At 37.6% G+C, this 26,362-nt stretch overlaps 2 protein-coding genes across 2 annotated transcripts; both read right to left on the bottom strand.

Moving 5' to 3' along the window:
- Positions 1 to 977: 977 nt before the first annotated feature.
- On the bottom strand, positions 978 to 1,739 carry LOC139708982 (annetocin receptor-like). Its single transcript, XM_071620949.1, has one exon. The coding sequence runs from the start codon at positions 1,737 to 1,739 to the stop codon at positions 978 to 980; it is 762 nt and encodes a 253-aa protein (XP_071477050.1).
- A 12,190-nt stretch (positions 1,740 to 13,929) lies between these two features.
- Positions 13,930 to 15,078, bottom strand: LOC139708981 (neuropeptide FF receptor 1-like). The gene has a single exon (XM_071620948.1). The coding sequence runs from the start codon at positions 15,076 to 15,078 to the stop codon at positions 13,930 to 13,932; it is 1,149 nt and encodes a 382-aa protein (XP_071477049.1).
- Between the last annotated feature and the right edge of the window lie 11,284 nt (positions 15,079 to 26,362).

The following is a 26,362-nucleotide window of genomic DNA, read 5'->3' as shown; positions in this document are numbered from 1 at the left end:
TAATTGCAGGTTTGTTTTTTAATTAATTTTTAGACGAAATAAGTAATGCAAACTAATGCTTACAAAATGTACTCATCCTTTTAAAAAGAAATGTATTCATCCATCATTCACACGGAATCTACTCAATCGATAACTTCAAATATATTTAAAGGTCCACTTTAACTTTTGGAGCAGTGATTTAAAATTTTTTCACATTTGATGCATATGTGTAAGGTCTGTTGTATCACAAAACATCCTACCATATAAAATTTTCGCAATATAGCCTAAAATATTAGGAGATATCAGTATTTTTCTTTATAAACCACAAATGTAGACGATTTAGTCAGGAAACCTTTTTGTTATAAATATTGTTCACATTTTGTGTATTTAACAAAACTAACATCGATAATACGGATTCAAATTTCTACAGGGGCTGTTTCTATCCCTAACTCAAATTTTAGAACTACAGTATTATAAAGCACTAATGCTGGGTTTTTGTTTCATCTGCAAATGGTAAATTATGCCGTTAATCATCCACGTTGTCATATCGTTTAAACATATACTTGTAAATGTTCATACAGTCACAATATTGTCTACTGATATGGGCCTACGAGCAGGGCTATAAGCATCCTATGTACAGCGTTGGGTCTATTATGTTCCTTGTAAATTTTGAAATGAATCGCTGTAAGTTTTTAAACATTACAAAAATTGTGAGCAGCTTTCCACTCACTTAAAAGCAAACATACAATTTTCTATATTTGTGCCATGTTTGTAATTTTCGTCGCGTTTGAAAACCGAATTACTGACTTTGATATGTTGCACATTTCAGTGTCATAAAACGCATTTTGTAAATGGCTAAGCGTCAAGTCGATTTTCCAAAAGTAGACTTGAGTACTATTGATGCACCTACTGTTGCTTATGGCATGGAGATTTTTTTTTTCTCTCTCTCTAAAGGAAATTGAGCCAGAAGTCCGAAAAACATGAAATTGACTTTGCTCTTAAATTGATGGACAGAGTCTTCGAAAATGGCGGCGTCCTTCAGCCGAAGTACAGAACCGGGCTGCGTAGACAAGAGGGTTTACGCATACGTTAAAGGTGGCGAGAGCAACACTCAGGCTGTGGAAAGTGCTACCGTAGAAGTTTTGTATCCAACCCAGGTTCTCGGCTAAGAACATGGTCTGATTTGGGATCCAGCAAACCAGGTAGCTTATGAAGAAGATGAAGAGGGTAACCGTGGTTTTCCGGCGACGAATAAAACCAGCTGCAGGAACCGCGGCATTGTTGCGCCTAGCTTTCACCTGCCGTTTACCGCGTCCAAGAGCAGGTCCATCCAGTCCGTCCTCACCCGTGTTCGGTTCAACATCCCGGTTCGGATCACGTGTGTCATCCGTTGTGTTAAAACCTGTGGGTTGTTCAACATTTTCGGCAGTGACTCGGCTAAGACTGTGAAGCTTTATAGCGACATGAAGGAAAGAGTAACTCATGACAGCGACTGGGATTAAGAAGTCCCACGTAAACAGCATGACGCCTAACGACGGCTTAACCGCAGAATCGACCGCGGCGCATTCGCCTTGAGCGTACCTATAGAACACAAGTCCCACGGAGATTTCGAAGACGGGTGCGGTTAACAGCGTTATTCCTACGAGGAAATACCTGGCGTTGCGCTTAAAGCTAGCCATGTACCACACGGGGTGAACTACCGCAGCGTATCTCTCCAGAGAAATAGCGGTTAGATTGAAACTCGAAATAGCGAACCCCATAAAGTAAATCGCTCCGTTCGCCCACAGCCTACAGTACATTTCCCCGGCTAAATTCGATGTCATTAGTAAAGTGTCTGGCTTGAACCAGGTTAGGTGAATAGTGTTAGCGATAAGGAGCACAGACGTTATGAAATCTATCACAAACTGAAAAGCGAGCAACCAGTTGGTGTGATTCGTCTTCGTGCGTTGTCTGGTCGCTATAAAACAGGCAATATTTCCCACAAGACCTAGAAAGCCGAAGAGAAGTTTGATAGCTGAAACAACTATCACGTCCTTTCCAGGAAGTGACACGTTGCTGTCTGTGCTTGGAAAGAATTGTAAGGTTGTCATTTCTGGTTCGTTTGGATTCATCATGTTTTTCTCGTTTGAATAAGCAGAGAATTCAACAGTGTCTTTATGAGTGTAGAAATAACATTGAATGCCCATCCAAGACAGACATGTCGCCGGTGTTGTATATTAGACTCTGCTGTTTAGCTGCAATCTATTCGTCCTTTCAGCAAACGCAGTTCTATTTCAGCAGTCGCAAGTGGACTATGTACCATCTTCTAAAAGTGAGCAACCCATCGAATTCCTATCTTTCAAATAATATAATTTTGTATATCCTCAAGTGTATTATCCATAATGACTCCACCATCGAAATGATTTTTATCACGACACGATAATCCCCGATCTTGTTGAGACGTCTTCAGTGGTTCACGTCCATGCCACATTATTGTCCTCCACATTGCCACAACGAAAATTATAATAACTTTCCCGCAAACTGGCGATTAAAGTTGGCTGATCGCGGCCTAATCGCTAAACCGGAACTTTTCACAAACATGGTTCGTTGTTGTAGCTATACAAGAGTCCATTTGTAGCAGCTTGTGAATTCAAACAGCGTAAGTTCGTCTGTCGATATATGCTTATATACATATTATATGTATATATATATATATATATATATATATATTAAATATATATATATATACATATATAATTATGTATAACCACAGGAAGCTCTTCCTCTTTCACGCTTGTAGAAATACATTTATATGTATGAATGTTTTATACCCATACATATATAATATTGTATCTCTCACTATTTCTATATTTGCTGCATGCGTGTGTGCGTGAGAGAGACGGAGTTTGCTGTGTATAATTCACAAATATGAGAGCTGTCAGATAAAGTCTATTGACAAGCGAAAGCGGAGATCGAGTCTCGTTCCTTGGTTTGCCCTTTTAGACTTTACTCGAACAATGGCTCGAAATAGTCAGTGGTGATTGGTTGAGATTGTAAAGACTCATTTTCAATTAATATTCCCCCTCTACCCCTCCCAACCTGTTTCTCTCTCCCCATTTCTACTTCTTCATTTCCCTCTCTGCAGTATTTCTTCTTTTTCAACATTTTTATTCTCCTTAACTTTCTCCCCTCTCTTTCATGAACCCCCGTCTAGTTACGTCTTTGTGTCCCCCTTACTTTCTCGTAACTCTGGTAACTAGGGCAAATAACAAATCGTACGTGCATGGTCTTAGCAAACATGTTCTGCAGTTGAGGACGAGAATAAAAGCGTATGGCATGATGTATTTTTCTCCCCTCTGATGATTTCCGATTGACAGTACCTCCCAGCACCTGTCCACGTAAAGTTGGAGAGAACAGTATGGAACGCCGTGTGTTGCAAAATTCGAAAACCCCCGATAAGGAGTTGATACACTGCCGCAGCAGCAGATAGCTACTTAATCGGGGTTTTGACCTTTCACACAGAGCCCGGAAACAACCGATCATAAAATTATGTTTTCACTTTGCACGAGAAGAGTAGAAACATTCTGATCACAACGGATTTCTGCAGTGTAAATACAGCGCGTAAACCTCCAGATCAGTACTTTGAAAATTGCACGCAGCAGAATGCATGCGCATTGAAAAACCCCTAATCAGTAATACCTTCCAGTTCGTATGTCCCTTTGTTAGATTCCTTTCCTCAGGATAATCAAATTGGAAACTTCTTTGCAATGAAGGGGAAAACAATACTTTCCAATTAATTTATTCAGACCCCGAAAGATTGCAGTCGTTGTTATCGGTACAAAAGGGGAGTGTAATCTTGAGCAACATGGACTTTCATTCATTTTCATTCACAAAAACTCAGGTATTTTAAATGTAAGATATCACACATGACTTTGGGAGACATTATTCCTCAACCGTGCAAAATTTCCTGACGTTTGCAAAAGGGATGATATACGACCTTTAACTACGATCAAGAAAAAACAACTCTGATCATGATTTTTATATTTGCATGCACAGCGCAAGTGTAATCGGTGGTGTTTAAATTCTACACATGTGACGTACTCATGCATCTTCAAGAAACAGCAAACAGCACAACTCCGTCCGCCATCCCTGACGACATAAAAAATGGGCACACAGGATCTTTCCAAACAGTTATCTTCCAGTCAATTTTCTGTAGACGTAGTCTTCAGCTGCAGACTCCTTTGTGTCCCTGCAAACTTTTTGCACGTTTTTAATTCGGTTTAAAATCAACACATAAATGCATATCAGACGGTGGTTTGCTTAGAAATGAATGTGTACATAATAGATATTTTAGACTGACATAATTATCATGATTTTCATGTGCCATTTCAGTTACCTCACGTATACTAAAATGCAATATCGGAGGTTCTGTCACGATAAAACTCACATAATCTTCAGCTATCAAAATGCTCACACTGTGCATTATATCTCTGTAGGAAAAGCACGGGAGAGAGAAACGGACAGGATCTATACTAGGACCGTGAACGTAGTTGATATGGACACATAGAGAGATGTAGGAAAAGAGAGGAGTATGTTATTAAAGGGTAATTCCAGACCACTTAAAAGTTAGTCTGACATGAAATGAAATGGCAAGCACAAGAGTGAATCTTTTATCAAAATTGGACTTATAAGACAGTTATGAAATTTCACAGATTCTTTAGTTTTTACACAGCAGTTCTCAAACAACTGATATGAATATATGCATTATTGAATGAGTTGATGATAGTAACATCATTACCACATAGTTTTCCAATGAGCGTGTGCCAAAAGAGATGACAAAAAGTCATCTTTTCTGCTGTAAAAATGTTTAAAAATCATGTTATTCTTTGTTGATAACTTCAAACTGAGGGTCCAATACCGTACAAGCTTTGCTTTTTAGTGGGACCCTCCATTTCCATTCCAATCCTTGTACTGTATTATGCATATGTATATTCCTTTAAAAATGGTTTTATGTTGTTTGTATGTATTTTGTTAAGTTACGTTTTTGAAATTATTACAAATATGTTCTGTTAATGCATTGTATATAATTTTCCCTGTTTATTTAATGGAAATCAAGAATAGGTTGAAAGTTGAAAATAATGATCAGTCAGATAGCAGTTAATAGGGGGTATAATTTCGTTTGAACAGAAAACTGGAATTCCAAAATTTTATGTACATAAATTCAAACTGCATGAGAGCTTCTGAGTGGATGACATCATTTTAATTTACTATCTGTGTATTCCTATTGAAATCAATGTTCACAAAAAGTTTCATGAAAGTTAGCCGAAGTTCCAAATTTCATAACTTCCTCAATTTTCATATGATTTTCATCAAATTGTCATTGCTCTGCTGAGAATATAAGTCACCTTTTTTTCTGACTAACTGTAAACTTCAAGCTGTAAACTATACAAAGCAAGAACAAACGAGTGACAGTTAATGAGAAAGATGTGAATGCGCAAAATTCTGCTCGAGTAAAGTGAAATTCTCTAACCAATACTTTTGGGCTGTTTGTTCCCAGCTAGAACCCCTTGATCACTTTTTTTTTTCTATCGCTCGCGCAGAGTGAAAAAAAAGAAACAAACCAAAATGAAAAATAAAAACATAATCAGAGCTATGTTGCTTGAATATTGCAATTTTAACGCATAGCGTTCCATACACCGGCGGTCATCTCAACACGATACTTCTGGTCATGAAAATTATGGTGAATCCATAACATCAAGTGTCCTAAAATCGCTGCTTCATCAAGAGATATCACACTTTCATTGTGAATATATGCATGTCCAAACAGTCAACATGTCAACTGCTACAGGCCTATAGGAACAACGCTATAGGCATATCGGTATAGCGGTTAGTTATCACTTGTCCTTGTGAAAAATCAATATAAATTAGTTTAATCGGTAGAAATATAGCAAAACAGATGTAATAATCTTCCCTTTGGTATATTTGTGATATAAGAACTGAACATCACGTGAAAACTTGAAACTGATTACGATTTGTCACATGTTCCATTGTCAGACTGTTAGCCACTTCAAACCGTCAAAACGCGCCAGGCTCACTCATAAGTTCCCTTTCAACCTTTGATGACAGAGTCAAGACCATTCAATAGACTCTGATCATGTTGCCTGACTCGAAGTTTATCTGTAAATACGGGCAGGCGGTGATTTGTGTCCCATGCGGTGTCCTTGCATTGTCACAAAGGAGTTCTCAATTTTATACACAAAAACGTCTTTCTGAAGGACAGCCATGATACCACTCTTCTTCTACCCAGACAACGCTTCTTACTCTTTCTTCTTCTTCTTCTTCTTCTTCTTCTGATTATCATCATTATTGAGAACTGATGGAGGCGTCAGTCTGTATCCATATATAGCAAGTCAATATCCGAGATGTTCTATGCACCTGAAAAGAAAAATAGAAGAATTAGAAGAGCCATAGTAAAGATTTCAGAGAATGTAATACTGAACTGGAAGCACGATCGCTTTGCAGGTGGGTTGATTAAAATGGATATTCGTGTATCGCATTATTTACAGAAAAAGGTTCTGCAGCATTCAAATGCTATAGTCTCTGTATTCCGTCACAGATCATGCCATGCGCATGTGATCAGAATCTCTAAAGCACGTGGCATAGCACACGCTTGACTGCTTGATTTGATCCAACCATAATTATCAAACCCACCTGAGATTATGCCATCTTCGATTATTAGCAAGACACGATCAAAAGAAAAAAAAGAAACACAACACACGTATGAAATCGAGATTGCATGTACTGTACAATGTTTGCATCTGACGACTGGTTGTGGCGACATCTGAAGGTGACACTATTCTCTATCATGTCATTGACAACACTCTGTAACACTCTACTGCAAGGTACAGAATGTACAGAGTGCAGCCCACACCATTATTACATCTTGACAGTTGTACGGGGTACAGTATGCGCAAAAGACTGTCGATGTTTTGGTTAACTCCCAAAGATTTGTTAAAAAGCAGTCATTGTTCAGCACGCTTGAAAACGCTTCAAGCTTTTTATGGTAAAGTAAAGGCCCGGAGTACAGCCAAAATCTGTGACCTAGCTATACTTGTGTGTTTGTTTGTTTGGGCGCCAGTTTACTAGCAGCGCCCTCTGACGCTCTCTCTTGTGATTTGGGCCAGGACTTCTTGGCCTCCTCGAATCGGAAGCCACTATAACACGATTCCACGATCATGTTACAAACATGCCTGGCACATTTTCAAAAGTGGGGCCCACTTCCGGATTCATGACCTAACAAAAAAAAGGGGGGGAGCGGGGGTTCTTTACCGCGAAAACAAAGGCCTTACTGCGCTGAAAGGTTTCAGCCTATTTCTTTTTTTCCTAGTGTCACTTCCGGGGTTTAAGAATAAGGGGGGGGGGGGGGGCAAAGGTGGTGACACCCTATTTATGACACCCTATTCATTACTATGTACGGGTACGGTTCCGCCGGCCCTGACGAATATTGTATGCCGTTCTTGCAATCGCACCCTCGATATCATTGGCGATTTCACCAATCGTAGACACGGTAGAAGTCTGCCGTGGGTTCAAATTTTTGAATGATCGGTTATGAATTTATTTCCATTTTGGGTTCACAAAAACAAAGAAACAAAATAACTGAATCACAGTGATAATACAATAGAATAACATTTTGTTTTTCGTGTCGAAAAAAGGATGGTCAAAACGTATTTTTAGCAACAAAATAATGGTAATGCAAAATAGAAATTAGAACAAAAGTACTGGAACCTAAATTAAAAGCACAGCTTGTACTATGCATAGACCTCCGAAGATTTAACGTGTGACAAAGCATGTGCCGCATAATGTTAAAGTAAAGAAAAACAAATGGATGCTGGAGCTCCGCTTTTGAAAAAGTGCATGAAGTGAAGAGAGAATAAAAGATAAAGGGAAAACCACGAGACAAGTTGAAATATAAGGAGAAAAAAGAGATGGAAAGAGAGAGAAGTGGAGACGTAGCAGGAGGACTGATATATTCTAATAGAATGTCTTTATAGTAATTCATTTCTGAATTGATTTTTTTTATTCAATTCGATTTATTTGATACTGCATTATCATCGTACATGCAGATACATGTATTATGTATATAGTTGTTGGTGACATAGCACATTAGCATTAGTTGTTAACAAAGTCATTTTTCTTCATTGCCTTTACAACGTACAGCAAAACATGTCACACAAAATACTTTCTCACCGAGGTACAGGTGAACAGTTACAGGTCGTGGTCGGTTACTCGATTACGTAATCGATTAAGAACGGCGATATTTCCACAAAGGAATTTCATGTATAATACACATACAATGAAATAATGAGATCACTGATATCCAGAGAGCAACACTGTTTTCACAGATTTCTTAAAAGAGTACATGACGGACCTTAAAGTTCGAATTTCAGAGGGAAGAGAGTTCCAAATATCAGGTCCGGTGTGTCTGACAGATTTCGAAGCCATCACCTTTAGGATTATATAAATGAAATTCATCAGATTGTCTAGTGGGATAAGAATGTATGTCCTTGTTTAACTGAAATGATAAAAATGGCAACTGATCGTTATGTAAGCGATACACAAAGAGTAATTTTTGCCCCCCCCCCCAAAAAAAAGTCTTTTACCTTAAGTGTTTTTAATTCTGCAAATACAGGATATGAATGGTCCCGATATCTGAGTTGGTGCATATACGTCAGCCTATAGCTTTCTTTTGTAGAAGCAATATACTGTCAATGTGACTTTTTGAAGTTGCCCCAAAATGCTACAATAATGTGAGATGTACGATAATGTTATCAATGAATTATAAAGCATAAACAAAATATTCCCTGGGGCATGATATTTAAGTTTATGGAGCATAAGAACGTTACGAGACAATTTATCAGGGATGTATTGCAATATTCTATTTCATATTCCAGGAAATTTGACACTTTCTTTTTGTTCCAATAATATACCATCCACCATGATATTCAAAACTTGCATTCAATTCTTATGCTTCTAATAAGGTAAATGAACAAAATTTGTCTTTTTTTTTAAGTCAAAATCATCACAATCCCTGAAGTAGATATAACGACAAGAATTACAAAATAGTTCTTCACTACACAGAGTAGTCCTGTTAGTAGTGTTTTTGATAACATTAGATGTTTTTCAATGCGACAAAAATACCGCGTTCACATAGAAGCAAACGAGTCCATACTCGAGTCACGTAAGTCAATATACACGAAACGATTGCTCTACATACAACAATTCCGGCCAATTACACCTGTAAATTATCATATTTCGGGACAAAAGAAAATGGAAAAGTAACATTCATTTTGGAGCGATACACGATGAAAAAAAATGCACTGTAAATATGGACCAGTTTACATAAACCCCTATGTCGATGGTATGCTCTGTTCACACTTACAATCATCACAGTCATGTTATTACAACTTTAAATGACATCGTCTTTATGTAGCCTTCATACATCAATTAGTCTTTCTTTTCTTTTCTTCCTTTTTTGTCTTTTTTGGCCCTTTCCTTTAATATGCTTCACTTTCATTTTCAATATAAATAAAGGGTTTGCATTCTTCGTTCAGATTTTAATTCATTTGTGCTAAAGCACAAAAGGTTGTATTTGTCAGTGTTTAAATGAGATATTTACGTCAAACGACTATAATCACCCTGGTAAATCTCGTCAGCCAGGTACCACTTTCTGGGTAGACCCTTTCGACGCATTGTAAGCAAATTCCGAATGGTGGAAGATGAATTTTGAGCCTTTGTGAGAACGACGTTTTAGCTTTCACGCTGCAGATTCTTCAGGCGCTCGGCGTATTACAAAGAAGGAGAGCCATATATTCTCGCCTAGTACCTTCTCAGTTTTACCGAGAACAACGATTTAAAAAAGCGAGAATTCCGTGATTTACGATGTAACAGATTTTATCCAATATCCAATTAGTGTCTGATAAATAACAGCTGACTTTTTTATAATGGGCCTACCGATATTCATTATATCTCCGTTGTACCTCACGTGATACACCATGTGCACGTTACTTTGAACCTCCTAGTGGCATAGTAATTAGCAAGAGCATCATTCTACTACACAGGACAGAAATTAATTACGTTAGGGTTACCTTCACGGATGAATTGCAGAATACATTGCAGATCACGAACTGCACAATGCATACGTGTTATCTCTTAAATGCAGTGTATTAAGAACACACACGCGCGATGTAACAGAATGTATTAACATAAATGAAAACCCCTATGCTTAACACTCCAAATTCTACATAAATGGATCGGGCAGGTTTCGTACAGCGGCTCCATGACACAAGTCTTTCGGAAGGAAGACGAAATAAATCCTTGAAACCTGAAAAGCATATCAGGGTAATGGACATTGAATATTAGCGCCGAAGTCTTGAAAAGTAATTAGCCAGAGTGTGTGTAGAATGAAACCCTGATAATAATCCTTGTAAACACTACAACATTTTCAATTAGCAAAGATGATTATCATTTTTTTTTATGAAGAGAAAGTCATCACGATAATGACATTAGCAATTGCTTCTGAGGTACCGACAGCGGATGCGATCCTCATGACATTCGCAGTATACATTATACGATGTCATCTTTCGGAGATGTAGCTCTCTCCCTTACATTGATCTCTTTCTCTCTCTATTCTCGCTCCTGAAGCTGCTTCTCACTGGGACGGTCAATCTTATCAAATATTCATCGGTCTGTTTCAATCGTAGGATGGTGGGTACAGTGCTATGATCAATTGACGAATATATCACTTAGCTATTTTTTTTTCTTGTGAATTCCTATTACAAATTGAAAGTTTCATGCTTTTTAACATCCAAAACGAAGTTATGAGAATCAAAATAACATGATGTGAGGATGATGATGCACAGAATTTGTATGGCGCCATATTTTCTGTTTAAAAACATTCAAATATTACCTTAAGAGTTGATATAATTTATGTATATCTACCTACGTCAGTCTCTATCTCTTAAAACACGTCATGGACCAGATCAATGAATATTTCTTCCAGAATGTAGGTCTTGTATTTCAAGATATCCTATGCTTCTTTGCAGGCTATGCTTGCATAATATTGACATCGAAATCGCTTATGTTAATAATAATTATATCCTTATATCTAGATAGCAAAATATTGTTCCTTTGAAATTCCCATTTGTTTTCATGGACTATTTTCATGTTTGACACGTCACAGAGTGTAAGTACACACATCTAGGATAAATTGTCATGTTGAGGATAATGGCTGAGACAACAGCTAATTTTGATACAGACTCGATAGTGTTTTGCCAAACGAGGGGCACACGGCAATGAACTCGATTAAAGTACTCTCGATGAATTTTTAGAAAGTAAAGATCATGATCACATAATACTCATCTTCTCAGTTCAGTTTTGTGTATTTCAGCACGAAACAAAAGAAAGAATATTAGCAGAGACAAATTCAGGAATTCACGATAAAGGCAATTTCAAAGATACGAACTAAACATTTTCTTTAGAATAACAAATCTAAAGAAGCGATTTGTGATACTGTTGTGAATACCAAATTTGGGGCATTTATATATAAACTTCATACAAAGTTTTAGAAACGCAAAGCTTACATTAACGGTAAGTATTGACATAAAGTGTACGATGTATCCAGTGTAGGCTTATTACATCTTCTTTTTCCTATTCACTTTCTTTCGATATTCGCAAAATCTTCACTTTGCAGGAGAATAAACAATGTAATTTTGTTCTGTCCAAATGATGAATAGATGAAAGCTATAATCTTTAAAGACCGTGTCACACCTTTCCGGGTAAGCTACGCTGGCTTGTTGCGAGGAGGGATTTTCTAGCACGCAGAAGAATTTTCGCACTTGTTTCTTACCTGCTAAACGCGTGCTACTTACCTTCTATACTTGCGTGTATTCCGTGTGACCTGTGTGAGAGATTTGAAACAGATTCGTTTTCTCTTACGAGAGACTTACGGGTACTGAGAAGTATCTGCGTTGGAGTTGCCTGCGAGATGCTGCCGGTAAGGGTCTCCTACTGGTGTTCTACGTGTACCTCTGCGAGCGAACCCCCACGACTCACTCGGAACAAGTTTTTAGTAAGCTCAAGGCCTTGTCATACCGTATCTGGGGAAGTTTTGCGGCTGGACTTGTGGGAAACAAATTTGCAACCCGGAGCTCTCCGCAGTTGGTCGCACCTGACAGTCTCGCCTGTAGTTGCCCGGAGGTGCGCATGCAAGTCCGATTTAACCGCAACCAAGTTTTGAGCATGACCAAAACTTTTTCCGGGTGAGTCGCGGGGATGCCCGGAGAGGTCCACGCAGAAGGTCAGTAGGAGGCCCTTAGCGACAGCACCTCGCAGGTAACTCCCACGCAGGTACTTCGCAGTCCCCGTATGCAGCCAAGATAATGACATTCTGCGGAACATTTGTCATTCCTTCAGAGGAATTCCGTCACTGAGTTGTCAGCCCCCGCGCGCTTGGCACACAGGTCACACAGCATACCCGCAAGTAGAACTTAAGTAGGACGCGTCCAGCAAGTAGGCCACATGCACTGACTCGCTCAAATCCTTGTCCGCCCTCAGAAATTGTCCGGCATGCTGTACAATCCCTTCACGCAACGAGCCCGCGTAGCTTGCCCGGAAAGGTGTGACAGGGCCAAAATATTGTTGCTGGTGAAAAGATTTGCGTGCGAACCTCCGGGCGACTACAGGTGAGATGCGTGTTAGGTACTGGGTAGTAAAAATTGTTCTTCGCAAGTCGCACGCAAGGCTTGACCGAAGGTGTGACAGGGTTAATGAATGACTGTGAAATTTGCAGTGCCACAGTAAGTGCCGCAACAAAGTCAGGCACTAGGTATTGCAATTATAATGTATTCTGAAAGAAGTAAGAGGAACCATTCTTGGTTGACTACCAGAAAACAAACAGACAAAGTGAAGCACAAGGCTCTTTATTCTCTAATACTAAATACAATACTCAGCAGTATATCAGGGGCCCTTTGCATAAAACTTACCATTGAATTTCAATGGTAACTACCGTCAAAATTAGGCATCACAGCCAATCAGCATCAAGGATTATAAAATTTACCGCTGATTTGAAGACTTACCGCTAGAAAGGAGCGGTAAGTCCAGCGGTAAGGGTTTTATGCAACAGGGCCCAGATGTGTTTCCGCTAGTACCATTTCGGGAGTTGCCGTCAAAATACATATATGGATGGATGAATACTGGGTTTAGTGAAGGAAACAAGTCAGACATACCAATGAATTATGTGCCTATTTTTGCTCATCATTTATCCTCTAGATATTATGGTGAAGTCAAACTTCGCTCTTCAGTTTGAATCCAGTTGGTTCGACCAAAGGAAAATGTGAAAGTTTCATGAGAGTCAGGCGAAAGTAAAAGGTTTCTCTGTTTCAAACTTTCACATGCTAAAATGAAACTGGCAGTCGGTCTGAATGGTTGTTTCAGTAATTATTATCAATCGCTAAAAGCAGGTAATATGATGTGATCGCCTCCGCAACTTTCCAGTTGACTTGCAGATTTTGTTTTCAGTGAATTCAACAATATTACAAGTTTACGTCATTCACATGGAATTGTTTAGATCTATTCAGTTCTGTAGAATATTTGATTAATGACGCATTATTCAATGGGAGCTGTAGCTTTTTATATTATGATCCCAAACTTTATTTCTAGTGACCTTACCACGTACAATCAAATGTGACATGTATGAAGCGAAGACATTATCACCTCTTTTAGTTGTTTTTGAAAATTTAATGATGACAGAAATTTCTACCGTTCTGGCGTGAAACAGTATGGAGTTTAATTAATGTCTCATTTATTGAATTATTCGATTTTAATCAATCTTTTATTCATAGTACGCCGTTCTTTTAACTTCATTTTTTTTTGCCAAAGTGGGATCAAACACAGATTGACGTTTTGCTTTCAATTCTAAATGGCAGAGGAACACAGCATGCGTAGAAGGCGTCGGCCTTTTCGAGACGTCAAGTACCGCAATAGGTACACCAGGGGGTTAATGCAGATATTCAGCGTGGCTAGCACAACGGTCAAACTGTGGGAGACACTACCGTAGTAATTCGGGGCGAATCCAAAGTTTATGAGGAGATACATCGTTTGATTTGGAATCCAGCATATCACGTAGCTGAAGAAGAAAATGAATAGAGTGAAGGTGATGTTCCGACGGCGGATGTAGCCCCCCGTAGGAGCGGGAGCATTGGCGGCCGCGGGCCTACTAGACGATGATGGTCCCGGGAAAGCAGCAGCCGTTCCCGGAGCGTCCAGGCGATCTCCTTTTTGCTCGCACTGCGACGGCTGATCGCATGTCTCGTGTACCGAGGTTGGACCTGCAGGAAATACGGCGGTGACACGGTTGATATGGCGGAACTTGAGGGCAATGCGTGAAAATGAGTAAGTCATGATAGCCATGGGAACTAGGAACTCCCAGACGAAGACCAGGGTCCCTACGATCGGTCTAATATCAGCCCCAGTCAAGATGCACTCCCCATGTGTGTACTTGTGAAAAGTTACGATCAGGACCACTTCCATGGCCGGTGCCGCAAACCACGAAATCATTGCTAAAACGTATTTGGTCTTCTGCTTGAAGTAGGCGCTGTACCACAGCGGATGGACAACCGCGACAAAGCGCTCAATCGAAAGAGCGGCTAGATTGAAGCTTGAGATAGCAAAACCGATGAAGTAAACGAGTCCTGAGGTCCAAAGACGACAGTATAATTCTCCTGCAACGGTCGACTTAATTGGCGGCCCACCAAACCACGTTAGATGAACAGTGTTGGCGATCAGGAAGGCAGATGTTAGCAGATCAATCGCGAACTGGTTGGCAAGTAACCAGCTGGTGTGGTCGTTCCTGGACCGTTTGGTCATTGACATGAAGCAGGCCATGTTTCCTACCAAACCTAGCATCCCGAACAGCAGCTGGAAAGCCGATACGACCAGGGTGCCCGTTGTAGGGACGATCGCCGGCGGAGTCGTCATGATGGTTTCAGCCGAATCGCTGGCGTCGTGCATTTCACGATTGGCGGTGATGCCGCTCGCAGTCTTCATGGTCTGGACCAACGCCATTTGCAGGGAATACAGGGACAGAAATCTAATACATGCAAATGAACCGCAGTGCAATACATTGAGGTATTTAAGTTATCGAAGCCACAGTCCAAAGCACTTTAGCGAGGGTGCAGAAAAGCAGTAAAGGCTATAGAACCAAGCCAAAACAAAGTAAAAAAAAACCTGGCAACTTGTCCCTTGTAGCTGACAGGATCGTTCGGGTAGAATAATTAAAACCATTATTTACGCCGTTAGTATTCTGCGTCTTCCAGTAAACATGACCCTTGTTGACGGTGAAGGCACTTTTTTGTCTCTTGGGGGAAAGTAAATTCAGCTGCCTATTCCAAGTGATGTGGTTTTAAAATCCGCTAGCACTGAAGCGTTAAGTAAGTTCAACTTGTTTCAAGGGATGCTTTCCTCGAAGAAAAAGCGAATCCGACGCCAGTGTTCACAAGCAGTCGTTCTCCAAGGGAATTTCATTAAAAAAAACAACATAGGTTTCGTACTTTTTCTCGATTACGCTCTTTCAATAGTTTGGATATAAGTTCTCATCAGTGTCAACTGACTCGTACCTAAAAATCTCAGTGGACTATAGCTGTGATGAAACTGCACCAATGAAAGTGGGTACGTCGTCTACCAAGCTAGGCATGAATAATGGTCGCTTGCGTCAATCGAGACACAGACAAGACTTGTGGCGGGAAGTTGGTCGGGAAACTTTGTACGTACTAATGGATATCGCGGAATCTTCTCTATGTCCACACGGGAGAAAAAGACAGTCGAATCTGATTGGTTAGGAGCATAATGGCCGATATCATCGCATCCAACAACAGGATAACTGGAGGCCCTAAATGATTGAGTTGCATTCTGGGCAGATGGTAATACTAATGGACTGCAATTATAGGCAGGCTTCTTCCAAATTTCATTTTCGCAGCGGGAAAATCGAGGACATATTGAAAGCGACTATTGTAATATATATATATAATTATATCTATATCTATATATATATATATATATATATATATACGCACTCCCCCCCCCCCCCCTCAAAAAAAATGATCGTTTCAAAGGCGTTGTTGTTGTTGGGTTTTTTTGGATGCGCTTTTCCACTCTTCACACGAGCTAGGCGGAGGCAAGCTTTCCTTCCTGTTAATCTACCTTTTGCACACTAGACACATATATTAACAAATGCCTTGCTCTCCCCCTATTTTTCATCTATTAATATTTAGTTTGTTTGATTCAGTACCCCGCGGTGATTTGATATCATTTTGGGACGAACATTAATGAAAGTACATGAACTAAGAATCTTACATCCTCATCATGTATTAACAAAACCTAAGTAATCAGTGTTCTTCGTTGAAATGACAATGCCCTTTAATCGATTATTTTCGTTCGAAATCGTTCGAAATGTTTATACTGGACGTTGTTCTCTATCTACTAGAAGAATTTGATTGATGCTCTCTATTGTAAGAGATAGACTCAAATCAATAAGCGCGTTATTCAAAATACAGCTCTCTAATATTGTTTTTGTAAGTGCGTGTGTATGTGTGCGAGCGTGTGTGTACTGTCTACTGTGTGTGTTTATTTGTAGTTTCTTTATAGTTCATCATTCCAAATTCTTCTCCAAAGGTGAAAGGTCACTATATAAATACATAATACATGTATAGAAAGTTAATTGTTCGAATCGTACGGAGAAACGGTATATCTATGGGAGAAAGTTGTTCATATTTTCGCCTATAGTGTATTGTTGCCGCTTGCATGGATCATAAATGTCAGCCCAATCCATTCAGCCAGTACTTCAGTCTTCAAATACTTCAAACTACAAATACATTAAACTTCAAATACTATTGTATTTTACCGATAGTATAAAACCTTTTACAAATAACTTTTCAACTAAAGTGCAGCCAAGCCCTCGCTTCTGCACGTCACCTTCCAGTTTCGGAGTCGAGCGTGAAATGAAAAGACTCTCTCCGCTGCCGCGAACGCTTTCCGTTGTTGTGATATCCTCTTTAACTTCGCCACACCCCACGAAACGTCAGCATTGCGTAAAGAAATTTGTGGTGCTGCTAGAAATATCATGATTTTTTTTCTCCCCCCCCCCCTCCTTTTGTAGTGTTAAGAGATTCACCAGTCTTCTGTTTCTTTTCTCTTTCAAACCACGCCTGCACTTTTTCTTTTTTCTTTTTTACTGTCACTATTGTTGTTACTTCATTATTACAATGTCATTTTCTCTATCGTTGTTAGTGTGTTTATGAGTGTTTATCATTTCTCTATCACAGTATTCAGTATGAAATCTCCGGGGGAAAATAAATGCTTAGTTCACTGCGGCATTATTAGAGATGCCAACCACCGCAAGTCAAACAGACTGACGCATAACAACAGAACAAATATACTGATTTTAAAAAAATCATTCTGAAGGGGGAATTATCATTTAAGATTGCAAATCGTGAGAACGCTACTGAACATCTGAGGAAAAACAAAAATGAAACACATTTCCTTCATCTCAGTATAGTGATGATAATGTTAATTTCTTGTGTCAGCTGACGAAAAAAAAGAGAAAGTACTCAGTGTAAGGGGAAAGAGAGGTCTGTCGCGTAACGTTACGTAATAGAATGGTCATTATTGTACTAATTGCTTTAATTGTTTAATGTCATAAGTGCCTAATGCTGGGAGTTGCTAAGGCATAGCTACGGACTGACTCAACGTGTGCCTTACTGAAATGAGAGGGAGTACAGTGAACTGAAATTAGAGGGAAATGTGCATTGATAGAAGGAAATAAACAATTGGTTTTCCTTTCGACGTAATCATTGTCGAGGAGCCATATACAATAAACAGTGTAATAAATAATATATATATATATATATATATATATATATATATATATATATATATATATATATATATACATATACATATGAGTTGAGTTGAGTTTATTAACAACATACATGTGAATATGATAACATGATAACATGAAATTCCACAGTGTAAGATACAATAACATGAAATCTTTGTGAGAATACAATGATTTTGTACAAGGTTCTTACAGCTTTGCAAGCATATATTTTACATACTTATATCTACCTTACATAAGAATACATGTGTTATAATAGATTTAGTTTCGTTGTGATACATTTATCACTGAAAAGGCAAAGAGAATGAATAAGTATGTAATGTAGACATATATGCATAGACAGAGGTTCTGAAAAAAATAATCGAAAAAAATAATAGAAAAACAGAAGATAATGTTGTTAAAGGGGGAACCAAAAGTTAGCACAAGTGCTAGTCGGGAATGGTTCTCCCATTATAGCTACATGTATATTAAAGCTGCTTATTGCAAGGTCTACTCTTTTAAAGTAACTGTACTATAGAAGTACATTAAACTAAACACTGAAATTTCTTTTCATCACTAAACTTCTTTTAACAAGTGATTTTTTAGGTTTCTTCGAAATGAAGATCTTGTTCTTTCCTCTCGAACATTTTTGGGCAAACTATTCCAAAACTTTGATCCGACAAAAGATATAGAAAATGTACCATGTGTCGTTTTTATACATACATATTATAAACAGAGAAAATATAGTGAAAATTCAACATATTTTCACTCTTCCAAAATGATGAAAGAGCACTTGGGTTACTTCTTTCGGAAAGCAGAGGGAATAATAATTACCCTTAAAGGGATGGTACAGTATCGGTGGAGATGAGAATTGGGTTTTAACTTATTGCAAGATACAAAGAAAACATTTATGAAATAGTACAGAGCATACCATTTTACGAGGAATTCAAAGTTTATTTGATGAAAATTGGGTTTGGAATAACTGAAACATCCAAAAACAAAATAAAACAAAGCGATCGTAATAAAGGGTGGGTCCCACACCTTAATTAAAATCGCTCTGTTTTGGATATCTCGGCCATTTCAAAACCAATTTTCGTTAAATAAACGTTGAATTCCTCATGGAATTACATGCTGTTTCATATTCTATAAGAGGTTTCTCATTATCTCACCAAAAAATGTTTGAAATCTGAAATTATGTCTCAACCAAAACTATACGATCCCTTTAACATAAGAATACGGTAACAAGCCGAGGGAATTTCTACATTTCATAAAAAATGAAATTTAGTTGATTTTTTTTTAATATTTTCTTTATCTTGTTCTTTTTATGTGACGTCAAGAATTGCAGTAGCCTTCTCATCCAGCGATCAATGGCGATGGCTATACAGTGTACCAAAATCCTAAAAATTCATAACTTTCGAACGGACTGTCTAGTTTTCCTCAATCTTCAATGATGTGTACTACTAATATTGCTGCATTCATTCAATCCACCTGTGTTTCATTCCCCTGTCAAGCATAGTCGCATCAGTTATGTAGGCCTACCTTTGGGGTAGGTTGTTGAGAGATCTGTAATTTTGTAGACAAGAAAAGCAGATTAAAGATAACACGCTATTGAATAAGTATCCCATGAAGGAAATGAAGTGGAAGCTGCGTGGCTGAGGGGGAACTTCTTTTCCTTACCTTACCCAACTGCAGCCTCTGTAGACGATTTGCATGAGACTTAAAAACAGATGAACAAAGTTCTTTCGTCCAGTCTGGACAACAACAAAAATGAGTGACCGTACAGATTGATGGCTGTCTTTGTTCACTAAATGTACGGATCCTATATAGATAATTGTGTTCCTCAAACATGACATATTGTTATAGTCATGTAAGCGTCCCTGCAGAATGTTCCCCGATCCAGCATTGATCGTGATGGATATAATAGTATCTTTTCCAACTGAAAGTGTCAAATGTGGTAATTTGTTTTTCGTGATTGTTTGGTTATACAGCGATGAAAAGTTCAGTCTTCCTATATAGTTTTAACTTGTTTGCAGTGAGCCAGTTTCGTAACAATGACAATAATGATAATTCACAGTATTTACTTTTCACATTAAAATGTCCCTAAGCGCTGAGAAAAAAGAGAAAAATGAATGAAGAAGGTACGTGTTCAGAATGTTCAAATGATAACAATAACAATAATAATTGAATTTATACGGCGCTTCATATTGGTCTTTCTAAGCAAACATAATGTAACAACAATTACCAGCTATACACATGCTCACGCATGAGACTTTTCAATAAACAAATAAGTTTTTAACATTGATTTGAATTTTTCTGTTGAGTCAGTTTGCTTTTATACATTCAGGTAGATTATTCCACATATCTGGGGACACTTTGTTGGTATTGCGATGCAAGGGCACATATATAGGTGTACAGTCACCATGCCTTGAGATACTCAATGGCGTTACTGCAACCATCAACCACGTAGGCCTGTAACACACTGATTGTATAGCGTCGAGCGAATAATAAATTGTGCAGCTTCTAATGACAAAGGTTCATCACCTTGCATTCCATTAGCCTGCATTATGAATGACCGATCACTCAGTAGTTTGAACATGCAGTAGCACTCTTGATAACAGCTAGATGTGTAGTGGGAGTTTCAGTAGTGATGATAACTTTAATGATAATGATAGTAACGACACCAAGTGCCTTTCTAACAATGGTATAAGAGATATCTAATTGATTGGATTGGATGGGATTGGATTTATTATCTGTATGCCTTTTTTTCTTTAACAAGCACATAAATTTGCTGCAATTTCGTTAACATTGTACAAAATAACAGTAACATGAAAATTTTCAGAGATTATCATCATTTTCATCATTAATACAATACCTCTGTACTATAAATACATGGGTTACATGTTAATTTGCATACAGAACGACTGTCAAGAATAAGCGCAAAGCTTGATTGTAATATGTCTCTTTCCCTGTAACCCTTAATCCACGATCATGTTAGACCCCTTGTTGAACTCGTCATTATAATTACATACAGTTCGACCTCGATTATCCGGCCACGTCGGGACCGGCGCTCATCCAGATAAGCGAATTGGCCGGATATGGGAGACACAATGTATATAGCCGCCGTCCAAGCTGCCGTCCCAGTGCACTGGCAGCTAGGCAGGTAGCGTACCCCGCAACGGTGTTGTAATCTATGCTAGCCTGCGCAAAATTGTAGTCCCTTCTTCACAAAAATAAAGTATAATAAGATCTATATGTGAAAATCATACATGTTTTACCTCATTAGATATTGAGAAACCTATCATGCACATCTTATGAAATTAGTGAAATAGATCCATGAAAAGATGTTAAAGTCACTGTTTTTTCTCAATTCTTGGATGAAAAAATAAAGTCCTTCACTGCGTCACGCGTCCGGATAATAGAGATTTCCGGGTAAAAGGAGGCCGGATAATCGAGGTCGAACTGTACATATTCGCATACATACATGCACATGATTACCCATAGTAATTGATGCAAAGATAATAACAATAACATAACAAATGACATTTTGTAATCATTTGTAATCATGATAATAATGATGGCACAGTGCATTTATAAACCATGAGAAGCGGGAAGAGGAAGCAAACGTGCTTGGTTCTGTCGTCCTGCCTTTATATATATGCATATATATATATATATATATATATATATATATATACATATAATATATATATATATATATATATATATATATATATATATATATATATATATATATATAAACATCATATTCAATTTCTTTATCTTCCATTATCAGTAACGAATCACCGAGAACCGTTCTGTGTTTTCTTATAAACCACGCGATAAGGCACACGAATACCGTACGATGTTCTTCAGTCTTTGAACATAATAATTTTTTTTTGGGGGGGGGGCGGGAGATACACGTAGGCCTGCTTTATATTGGCTCAAACCAGTAGTCGTGGTAGTAACGTGAAAAAAAAAAACTCATTCAGTAGTCCAATGAAACGAACTAGCGGCAGAACATGGAAGAATATGTTTTTGGTATGCAAATGCAGCTCATCACATCCTTTCAATTGAAGTTCTGACTTCCAGTTGTTTTGCTGGTTAGTAAACATTGGGGTGTAGGCCTACCGACGCACTACGTAAAAGATTACAACCGAAATAATTAATGGTTAATCATCGCGATCCCGCTGGAGCCAAAGCGTAAAATGAGTTGAGTTGCATAATACATGACACATTACTTGTGCCGATGTTCAAAACGTAGCAAAAAAAAGTGTTTGATGGGATTTGATTTTGTCCATTATCATTTTACATTGTAGTTTACAAATAAATATATTACTTTCTTCAGAATGGTCCAACACGATGAGGAAGAGATAGGTGTAAAAAGGATCAGGAATTCAACCCTGTCGTGTACCTTTCATGAACGCATGTACAGAATGCGAAGAGATTTTTTTTCTGATTAAAAATAAAGAACACATCTTCAACCTCTCCTGGCGCAAACGTCATGAAAGTTTACAGTCAAATTATTCATAAACAATCATCAATGATTCATGAAATCATCACGATCCCGCTGGGCGTCAACAGCGCAGAATGACTTAAATAATGCATGTTACTATACTTGCGCCCATGTTGAGAAAAAAACCGCATTTGATACAATCTGATTCTGTTTGTTAACATTTTATACTGTATTTCATAAAACGGAAATGTTCATTCTTCTGACTGGTTCATACACGAGGAAGAGATATAGGTATAGAAAGAATCACGAATTCGATCCTGCCCTGCACTTTTCAAGAACGCATGTACAACACATGGGAATATATTTTCGAAAGAAAAACGAAAACACGTTTTGAAACCCTTCTTCTTTCTTTTTCTCTCTTCTTATTCGTATCAACTCACATATGATTTTTCTTTATTTTTTTCTCAGTGATAATGATCCATGTACCTGTGTAAAACAACGCAAAGACCCCATGCTTATGTTTTTCTTTGTTTTTAGTGCGTACGGTTACAACGAGGAACCGGTTATAACGAGATGATATCGGCCGTCCCACAGACCTCGTCATAATGAGGTTTCACTGTACTATGTGGTGTCATGAAGAAAAAACTGTGTTTATCCCTCAATATTTATGTATTATTTGATATGTTAGATTTAGCGAACTTACTTACAATATTCCTGTACATTGTGTTTGAAGTCCTTTATCGCCTGTCTGCCAATTTTCACAAGCGTATCACTGTCGTTGATTGTTTAATGATTTGATAATCTATTTCATTATTCACTGCTTTTCTTTCCTACCCATAGCACGTTGTAATTGAAGGTCTCCGTTATTATTTGAAGATCATGGTTTTGTTGGATGGTGTTGGTGTGTTACGAAATCTCTTCCTCTCTCTCTCTCTCTCTCTCTCTCTCTCTCTCTATATATATATATATATATGTAATATATGTATCTGTATATATATATATATATGTATATGTATATATATATATATATATATATATATATATATATATATATATATATATATATATATTATTTATTTATTTATTTATTCATTTATTTATTTATTTATTTATTTATAGAAAAAGATATATAAAACACCCAGTTGACGGCTACGATAGACAGGTTTAATAGTAGCCAATTCGATCTCAACTTATTGTCTCAAACAAGAGAGGTCATCACACGCTTGCCTCTTGTGAATACCCTGTGTGTCTGAAAACGCCGAGCACTAACTGGCAAATGGGGCACGACTGTGTTTACATAATACAGTGTATGTTTAACAAGTTAACAACAGTAACATAATGGAATAGTGTACTCACGACAAGTGCAATTATTAGCGCAGTCTACATCATGTCCGAATGACATGTCCTGTACTTTTTTTTTACCTAGCGTTCTCTCCCCGCTCATTTCCTGTCTTCCTGTCTTATATCTTAACATTTCTTCTTTCCTTTTGTGTCTTCTTTTTCTTCTTCCCCTCACCTTCTTCTCCTCCTCCCGTCTTCTTTCTACCCATCTCTCTCTCTCTGTCTCTCCATCTCCATCTTACTCTCCCTGTATCACTTGAATTTTCTTCTTTCTTCTGTTAACAAATTTATCGTCAACTGAAAGAATTGTGTTTATGTGTATATCATACAATGTATAAAGCCAGTTTTGAATAATTTTCTCACATAATCCAGCAATCCCTGTACATGTACTATTACTGAGTAATATGTATATAATATTATATATATATATATATATGTATATTAATCATTTGTATATAATATATAAATATATATTTTCATCTATATATTTTTTATTCTAATTTCCATTCTGCACATGCTATCTTTCAAATAATATTTTTTATATTATATATACAGTATATACATATAGTTTTATAGATAAAACACTAGAGAGTGTATAACAATTATGGTAACTGTGTACTATGCATTGTCAGCAGTAAAACATGGATTAAATGAATTAAAATACAGCTGAAAACGTTGAGACACAATTTTTCTAGTACGGTCTAGTGTTTCCTTAACATCACATTTAGTATCTCCATCTCCCCAAGGTAATATCTTAAGACATATATACATATATATATATATATATATATATATATATATATATATATATATGTATATAAGTACATACATACATACACATAATATATAATTTTCATGCATGTAATTAAATATACAATTATGACACTTCAAACGACGCCAAAATATACAACAGACTTGGAATGTCATTCTTCAATTTGTAGATGGCACTGTTTTATTACCTTCAATAATAACCAAGTGCTAGTTGAAAATATTTTTGGATGCTGGCATGACAGCACTGCACACACCCAACGTTCAAGGGCGATAAACAGATCACAAGGGCTCATTGTAATGCACAAACCATCTTTGGGGACAGATTCGTGCCAAAACCAAAACAATTCTCAGGTAATCACAGGTGCACAGGTGAGTGGCAGGGGGAAAGGGAGTCAAAGAATAAATTAAATGAAGTTGACTCTACACGAACGTCTCAACTTAAATACTCCACATTGGCAAACACTTCCCAGAGCACCTGCCATTTCTCAGTCTGACCTTTACAAAATACTTTTTACATCAGTATATATACACTTCATGCAAAAAAATGGCCCAATATACTACATGCTGATTGTTATCGTACATACATACATACATACACACATGGCTTGTGACACACAATGTTGGATTTCTCCCTTTACACACACAGGTTTGTTTCCAGTATAATTTATCTCAAGACTATGAGGAATAGAGTTATACACTATCAACGAGAATAATCTACACTACAAAATCAATAAATATCACTTGTATTTTCACATTAAAATGCTATCTTTCTAGAAATATTGAGCATTTAAATGGGAATATGTCCGTCAATATATAAATATCATCATTCTTCACTTCTCATAGGGTCTGCATCTTGATGACTATTTGGCATAATTGTTGGCATCAACGATAATTCTAAAAAAGTTCCATCCGACAATCAAAGTCATTCATTCATAATCAGCCAAAGATGCCGTCCCTCACATTGCAATGTGACCTAAATCATGCTTTTTTTGGATATTACCAGAATCTTTACAGCTGTAAGTGAAGTCTTTCCCCCTCCCTCCTCCCCACCCCCCAAACTCTTTCAGGAAGATGCAATTCAAAGCTGCTCTCTGATGCAAACCAACAAGGACAACACTATACCAAAGCTTAAAGGGATAGTATTAGTTGAGATGAGGATTGAGCTTTAAACTTTTTGTAAGATGCTAAGAAACCTCTTATGAAATGTTACAGAGCATATCATTCTAAGAGGAATTTAAAGATTATTTGATGAAAAAAAAGTAAATGAAGTAATCCTAATGAAAGGTTGGTCCTATCTTTTATTAGGATTGCTTTGCTTTGGATATCTCGGCCATTTCAAAACCAATTTTCATCAAATAAACTTTGAATTCCTCTTGGAATCACAAGCTCTTTCATATTTCATAGGAGGTTTTTCATCATCTCGCGAAAAAAAAGAAAAGAAAAAAAATTAGAAGCCCGAAGCCAAGTCTCAACCAAAACTAAATCATCCCTTTTAAGGTTGTGATAGATAACTGCCACAAGGCTATTAAAACCAATGAAAACATCCAAGGAGAATGGTATATGGCAAATGCAATCACGGCATCTTTGCCTTTAACAGCAGCACATATTGAAACTTGGCATATCGCAGACAGCTTTATTAAATGAAAAAAAGAAAAAAAAGAAGCTACAGTGGCATCAAGGTCAAATATAATGATGAAGAAGCCATGCTGGTTGGTGCAAGGCCGCTCATTTTTTGAGAAATGATGCATATAAAATGAGTAGTGTTCTCAGCCCAAGGGCATTGGTCCTTTTTTCTGTATTATAAGCAGCCCTGCTGCAAATTTGATGTCTCTTTCATAACCTTGAAATAACACAATGTTTGAGATCACGACCAGTATAACAGGCCTTTCTGAAATGTAAGATACCACACGTAT

This window comes from Diadema antillarum, unplaced genomic scaffold (assembly GCF_040938485.1).
Source record: "Diadema antillarum isolate AM-2024a unplaced genomic scaffold, OU_Dant_1.0 seq00001393_RagTag, whole genome shotgun sequence".
Classification (NCBI taxonomy): Eukaryota; Metazoa; Echinodermata; class Echinoidea; order Diadematoida; family Diadematidae; genus Diadema; species Diadema antillarum.
Note: the sequence above shows the minus strand (reverse complement) of the source record. Positions and strands in the feature narration are given on the sequence as shown.